Genomic DNA, 7,463 nt, shown 5'->3' on the forward strand with positions numbered 1-7,463 from the left:
TATACCTCTTCATAGTGCTTTCCAGCCCTCTCTGAGCAGTTTACAGAGTCAGCCTCTTGCCCCCAACAATCGGAGTCCTCATTTTACCCACCTCGGAAGGATGGAAGGCTGAGTCAACCTTAAGACAGTCAGGATTGAACTGCTGGCTGTGGGCAGAGTTGGCCCGCAATGCTGCATTCTATCCACCGCGACACCCCCACAAACGCACACAATGGCGGGAAGTGCAGATTTCCTTTATATATCAGAGCCGGCAAAGAAAACGACGTTTGTCGAAGCGGAGAAAGGAAAAAGGTTTTGGAGCAACCGGTCTGAGCTGGCACCTTCGACAGGCGTTTGGACCACACTACCCATCCTCCCCATCCACCAGATACAAGGAGGGCTGGGCAGAGATGCGCCGAGTGGCTGCCCAAATCACAGAGGCTACCAAAAGGAGGGCAAATATACAGGTGGGCAGCTTATCAGAAGCACATTAACCGTTCTCAGGTCTGGTCACATATGGTTAATGGCCTCTTCATGGCAGGTCCTGCCGTTGGGAGTTGAATTTTATTGACCATAAGCTTATAAGTTTATGTATTAAGATAAAACACATAGTCCTCGATTTACGACCACAATTGGGACCATGATTTCCGTTGCTAAGCAAGGCGGTCGATAAGTGAGTCTCAGGTAGTCCTCTACTTACAACAGGTCATTTGGTGGCCGTTTGAAGTTACAACGGCACTGGAAAAAAAGTGACTTATGACCGTTTTTCACACTTATGACCATTGCAGCATCTTCGCAGTTACATGAGGATGCTTGGCAACTGGTTCATATTTATGACGGTCGCAATGTCCCGGGGAGGGTCGCGTGATCCCTTTTTTGCCGCCTTCTGACAAGCAAAGTCGTGGGTTCACTTAGCGACCATGCTACCCGCTTGACAACAATGGTGATTCACTTAACGACGGTGGCAACATAAAACGGGGCAAATCTCATGTCAGGCCTGCAGCCATCTTTTCTTTTGGGTCTTTGGCCTGCCACACTTTCTATCATTCTACTATGCATTTTCTATTGTGGGAAAACGGGAGGGGGGGGATTGTATAGAGTTAGATGATATGTAGCCATAACAACATTCTTTCTAGAAAGCCAAGGTCATCCTTTGCCTCTACACCTCTTCACCTGACTGGAATTGGATGGGTGGAACTGCCAGCATGGCAGTGGGAGACTGGCCCATGTGATGGGCTTGTGGGTGTGGGGGCAAGATTTTGAACTTTCAATTGGGTGGGGGAAACAGGGAAGCTTTCAGATTCGGGTTTCCCCAGATGTGCCAACATGGCTCCTTTAATAAATTGGAACGTTGAGCAATACTTTGCCTTGGACTCTGATTTAATTTTGGATGCTATTTGGAACCCTGACACCATACTTGACAAATGTCTCACTTAACAATGTTAACTTTGGGCCAATTGTGGTCATACTTCGAGGACTGCCTGTATCCTGATTGATTAATCAATCGATTGATTCATCAATTGATAGATTGGCTAGTTGTAAGTTGAGGACTCTCTGCTTGTACTTCCCTTTACCGGTTGAACCTGGGTTGTTGAACCCGTAAAAAGGCCACAGAAAGAGTCAGCTTTCCACTTCTGATGTTCGGCCTCCGCCCTAAATGGCCACTTGGTCGATGCTTTCGTACAAATTTTCGGGCGCCATTTTCTTCTTCTGGGCCTTCGATTTCTTTTTCACCTTGTTCCAGTAAGTGTCCACCGACTCATAAGCCGGCTCGGCCACTGGCTGACTTGCAACCTTGGCCCAGGGTTCACACGGCACAGTATCATAGTAAGGCTCCGTGGCGGTAGGGAACGATGAGGGCTGGTAACTTGCAATGCCATTAGATTCCAGACTGACCATCATCTCCTGGCAATGCCCTGGATTCCCCTTTGCTTGGGGGGCTGCCTCTGCGCCATCCCCTTCAGAACGCCTGGCTCTCTTCTTCTTTTTATCTTTGCATACCACCGAGTACATTTCTTCTATCTGCAAAAGAAAGAGTTGTTAGGGGCCGTAGTAGCCATGCAGGTAGTCCTCGTTTAGTGACCACAGTTGGGAATGTCAATTCCGTGGTTAAGTGAAACTCCGCCATCTTATCATTTTACTTCAGCCTTTTTGTTCTGCTTTACAGACCTGAAAAAGATCTTCACACTGGTCTCAACAATGCTTTAGGGCAGGGGTCTCCAAATTTGGCAACTGTAAGATTTGTGGACTTCATGCCGGATGGGGAATTCTGGGAATTGAAGTCCGCAAGTTCAACTTCCCGAATTCCTCAGCCGGTCAGCCGGTCTGGCTGGGGAATTCTGGGAATGGAAGTCCGCAAGTTCAACTTCCCGAATTCCTCAGCCTGTCAGCCGGTAAGGCTGGGGAATTCTGGGAATTGAAGTCCGCAAGTTCAACTTCCTGAATTCCTCAGCCGGTCAGCTGGTCTGGCTGGGGAATTCTGGGAATTAAAGTCCGCAAGTTCAACTTCCTGAATTCCTCAGCCAGTCAGCCGGTCTGGCTGGGGAATTCTGGGAATTGAAGTCCGCAAGTTCAACTTCCCGAATTCTTCAGCCACTCAGTCAGTTTGGCTGGGGAATTCTGGGAATTGAAGTCCGCAAGTTCAACTTCTCGAATTCCTCAGCCGGTCAGCCGGTCTGGCTGGGGAATTCTGGGAATTGAAGTCCGCAAGTTCAACTTCCAGAATTCCTCAGCCAGCCATTCTGACTGGGGAATTCTGGGAATGGAAGGCCCCAAAGTTGCCAACTTTAGGGACCCCTGCCCTAGAAAATCAAGCACAATGGATCTGTAATCCTTCAATTCAGCTCCAGTCGTAGGAAGAAACAGGGAAATAGTTAACAAACTAAGATGAAGGAGAATACATAGGGGTCTTCCAATGCTTGAGGGGCTGCCACAAAGAAAAAAAAGGGGGGGGGGTCAAACTATTCTCCAAGGCACCTGAGGGTAGAACAAGAAGCAATGGGTGGAAACTAATCAAGGAGAGAAGCAACTTAGAACTGAGGAGAAACTTCCTGACAGTTAGAACAATTAATCAGTGGAACAGAAGTTGCCTCCAGAAGTTGTGAATGCCCCAACACTGGAAGTCTTTAAGAAGATGTTGGATAGCCATTTGTCCGAAATGATGTATAGGCTCTCCTGCTTTGAGCAGAGGGTTGGACTAGAAGACCTTCAAGGTCCCCAGGATATCCTGTTCTGTTTATCTGGGTGGAGCCTTGATGAAAATATTGGGATGCTCTCCAGAAATCAAAGCAGGCAAATCATCTAAGGCTTGACATCTATGTTACGGTGTTATTTCAAAGTTTCTCAACCTTGGCAACATTCAAGTTGTGTTCAACACTTAGAATTCCCCAGCCTGCATGCCCTCAACTTATGACCACAGTTGGTAGCAGAACCAAGGCCGAGGACTCCCTGCACATTTAATAAATCAATCGATAAATTTCCCACGTTCACTAAAAGAATGGTCAATCTAGAGGGCTTAGGAGGGGAGCTCTGACAATAGAAGCCACTATTCTTGAACAGAAGAAGAATGTTTCTCTTGAAGGCCACTTAAAAACATCTCCTACCTCTTTTGCCGGCAGAGATAACCCCGTGCCGGTGAGAAGAGACATCTCTTGAGGTTTATCCACCTCCACCCAGGTTTGTTTGCCATCGATCGTCTTCTTCTTCACAACGCATGCGTAGCTCGGTCCACCTGGCTGGGTGTGGTGGCCAGGGACCTTCTCCACTATCTGATCTGCCACAGGATGAATCTCCTGTCTTTCTTCTCCGTCCACTCTCTGGGATTCGCATAGCGTCACCGCGCCTCGTTTTGGGAAGCTGAGGTTGGAGTAGGTCATGTCTGGAGAAGACGGGACGTTGGGCAGATCCCTCGGAGGGAGGATGAGGAAGCTGCAGCTGTCCACAGCCTTGTCGTCTTTGTTCGACGGGTGAGGAAGAGTCAGCAGGGCCGGTGCGATGTCTGCAGAGGGGAAACACACCAATTGTCAATGTTCCAAGTAATACACCCACAGCAAGCAAAGCTCCGAGGCAGGTAGATTCCTCAAACAATAGTTTTATTGGGTATATCATATTGGCACAGTTCTGGTGAAAACCGACTCTGAAAGTTCCCACCTAATTAAAACTAAAAGTTTTTCCTCTCCCCCAAACAATCAGTCACATGGTCCAATCAAGGTGCCGCCCGGTTGCCTGGTAACGTCGCTCCTCCTCTCTCGGACCAGGTGTGAGAATGTCCTTGGTTCTCAAGAGGAAAGTATTTTGTTTTGGCTACAAAACCCCAGCTGTCTCCGTTCCCCACTCCCTCTCTCTCATCTCCAGTGTGGCAATTGTCAGAGTTGGTTGCAAAAATCAAATCCAGAAAGCACACACAGATAACTGATTCAGCAGGATTCATCAGCTTCTTTATATACCGTATTTTTCGGCGCATAAGACGCACCTTTTTCCCTCAAAAAAGAGGGTGAAAATCTGGGTGTGTCTTATACACTGCTTTTTTTGCCTCCCATAACCACGCCCCCTTCACCGAAATGGCCTTGCATTGCCTTTAGGAGGCTTATAGGGTGCTCCTGGGGGCTGGGGAGAGCAGAAATGAGCGAAAAACAGACCAGTTTTTTGCTTAATTTTGCCCCCCTAGCCCCCAGGAGACGTTTCCATGGCAACTCAATGACAGACAGATGAGTTGACAGGTAGCCTTCACCTTGCAACCGCAATCAAGACCCAAATTTCGGTTGTTAAGTGAGACATTCATTAAGCGACTTTTGCCTCTTTTTTTACCACCTTTCTTGCCTCGCTCATTAAGTGTATCGCGGCAGGTGGTAAGTTATTACCCGGTTGTTAAGTAAATCTGGCTTCTTTATTGACTTGGCTGGTCAGAAGGTCGCATAAGGGGATCACGTGACCTTGGGATGCAGCAACAGTCGTAAATGTGAACCAGTTGCCAAGCCTCTGAATTTGGATCGCGTGATCACGGGGGTGTTGGAAGCGCCGGAACTGTGGAAAACGGCCGTAAGTTACTTTTTTTCAGTGCCGTTGTAACTTTGAACCTCCCCTAAGTGAACTGTTGTAAGTCGAGGACTACCTGTATTTATTCCTAAAAACAAAACGTTTGCCTTTAGGCGCAGCTGTAGAGAAACGGGATACAGTGACACAGTTTTATAGGGGAGCTTCTCCTGGGTATGGAAGTGTCTCCGGGCTGATTTTTAGGGTTGACACTTGAGGCGCATGGGAGCGTGTAGGTATGTGTCAACTGTGATGTTTATTCATGTGAAAACGCAGTTCGCTGGGAGACATAATTAACTCTGTTGGTGTTTATAGGCCTTCTCCTTTGATATGTGGATTAGGCAGGTATGAACTCCTATATTCTTCGCTACTGGTTCGGTAGCGGGAGCGCACACACTTCTGGGCATGTGCAGCAGGACCTTCTGCGCATGCGTGATGACGCCAATGTCAACTCTCCGTGTTAACATTCCACACATACCGTCGGCAGAGCCAGATCTCAGATTACAGTAGCTGGTTTGAGATGGGTGTATCTATTGGGTAATGTGATTTATGACACAGATTGAGGGGAGGAAAGGAAGAAGGGCAAAGTTCAGAAGCAGATAGACAAAGCGAAAGAAATGGCTGCGAATAAATCTTGCCTAATGAATAATGCCTAATGAAGCTGTTAATAAATCACTGGTTTCTGTATTAAAACATTGGCTCTTATTATGAATTAGTTACGGCATCGTTAGGAAACTTTACAGACAGCTTGGCCGCCACTACCGGCTCGGCCAAACCGGTGATGACATCAGGGCCGCCACCACTAATGGTTCAGCCGAACCAGTGCAAACTGGCCGAATACCATCTCTGGGATTAGGTCTGAGTAATTTATTTGGGGGTTCGAGGAAGTTTGGGTAAAAGATTTTTCTCCATGGTTATTTTTTTTTTTTTAAGGGAAGATGAAGACAGTATAAATTAAAGAAAAAAAACATATTTGGATATAAAACTTTTCACAACTTCAACTCCCAGAATTCCTCGGCCAGCCATTTTAAGACTTGGGACTTCGACTCCCAGAATTCCTCGGCCAGCCATTTTAAGACTTGGGACTTCGACTCCCAGAATTCCTCGGCCAGCCATTTTAAGACTTGGGACTTCGACTCCCAGAATTCCTTGGCCAGCCATTTTAAGACTTGGGACTTCGACTCCCAGAATTCCTCGGCCCGCCATTTTAAGACTTGGGAGTTCGACTCCCAGAATTCCTCAGCCAGCCATCTTAAAGATGTCGACTTTGGCGGCTCCTGGTTTAGGACAACGACTTTTGGAGTTCCTAAAACGGGTCTCGGAGTGACTTAAATGCTGAGGTTCAGCAACCTGTTGTTTTCCAGAGCTCTCATCCTACAATGACTGGCTGATGAAACAGGAAACCCAACACAATTAACCGAAACCTGACCGAGTTTTAAAAAAGCAAAACTCGCCCCCTCCCACTCACACATGCCAGAGAGACAGGAAACCCACAAAACCTAAAACAGAATTTTAACAAAGTTTTTAAAACAATGATTCCTTCACTCACCTGCCCCCCCCCGCCCCTAGCACAACAGAGATAGTTATCAACTTACAGTCCTCTGTTTAATGACCATTCAAAGGTACAATGGCACTGGAAAAGGTGACTTATGACCGGTCCTCACACTTACGACCCTTGCAGTCACATAAGGAAAATTCAGACCCTTGGCAACCGCATGTATTGATGATGGTTGCAGCATCCCGAGTTCAAGTTTTCCTTGTTTGTGACTATGTCAGATGGCCTCCGGTAAGCAAAGCAAACGGGGGAAGCCAGATTCGCTTAACGACAGCAAGATGCACTGAACAACTGCCGTGGTTTTTTTCTGAACAACCCTGGCAAAAAGGTTGTACGCAATCGGGCAGGATTTGCTTAACAACGGGCTTGCTTCACAAGAGAAATTCAGATTCCAGATAAAAGAGACTGGTCCAAAACAAGTTAAAAGAATATATAATGTACTGTTAGAAAGAGACTCAGAAAGTGAATTGGTTAAGGATTGTATGATTAAATGGGCTCAGAATTTTGGTGAAGTGGTTATGTTGGAAACGTGGGAAAAAATATGGGTTCAGAATGTTAAATTTACACAGTCACAGAATTTAAGGGAGAATTTTTATAAAATGTTTTACAGATGGTATTTAGATCCTAAAAAATTATCATGCATGTACCCAAATGTTCAACCAAAATGTTGGAGATGCGGGTGTCTAGATGCTACCTTTTTTCATGTATGGTGGACTTGTAACAAGGTGAAAGCTTTTTGGATAAAAATATGGTGGGTTATGCAGAATGTATTTAAGAAAAGAATACAATTCACTCCGCAAATGTTTTTATTGGGTATAGCTAAGGATTTTACCAAAGGGGAAACAAAATTGGCCTTGTATATGGTCACAGCAGCTAGGTTGTTGATTGCGCAACATTG

At 46.4% G+C, this 7,463-nt stretch overlaps 1 protein-coding gene across 2 annotated transcripts in view; it reads right to left on the reverse strand.

Moving 5' to 3' along the window:
- Positions 1 to 246: 246 nt before the first annotated feature.
- LOC309390247 (uncharacterized protein) overlaps positions 247 to 7,463 on the reverse strand; it is a 14,943-nt gene continuing 7,726 nt past the window's right edge. For both annotated transcript variants that reach the window (XM_081949408.1, XM_081949407.1), the window contains exons 5-6: positions 3,582 to 3,976; positions 247 to 2,001 (exon numbers count right to left, since the gene is read on the reverse strand). In XM_081949408.1, coding sequence (XP_081805534.1) covers positions 1,633 to 2,001; positions 3,582 to 3,976 — 764 coding nt within the window. In that variant the 3' untranslated portion in view covers positions 247 to 1,632. The remainder of the gene's footprint in view (positions 2,002 to 3,581; positions 3,977 to 7,463) is intronic.

The sequence above is a fragment of the Natrix helvetica genome (assembly GCF_964273705.1).
Source record: "Natrix helvetica genome assembly, chromosome: 3".
In the NCBI taxonomy this organism is placed as follows: domain Eukaryota; kingdom Metazoa; phylum Chordata; class Lepidosauria; order Squamata; family Natricidae; genus Natrix; species Natrix helvetica.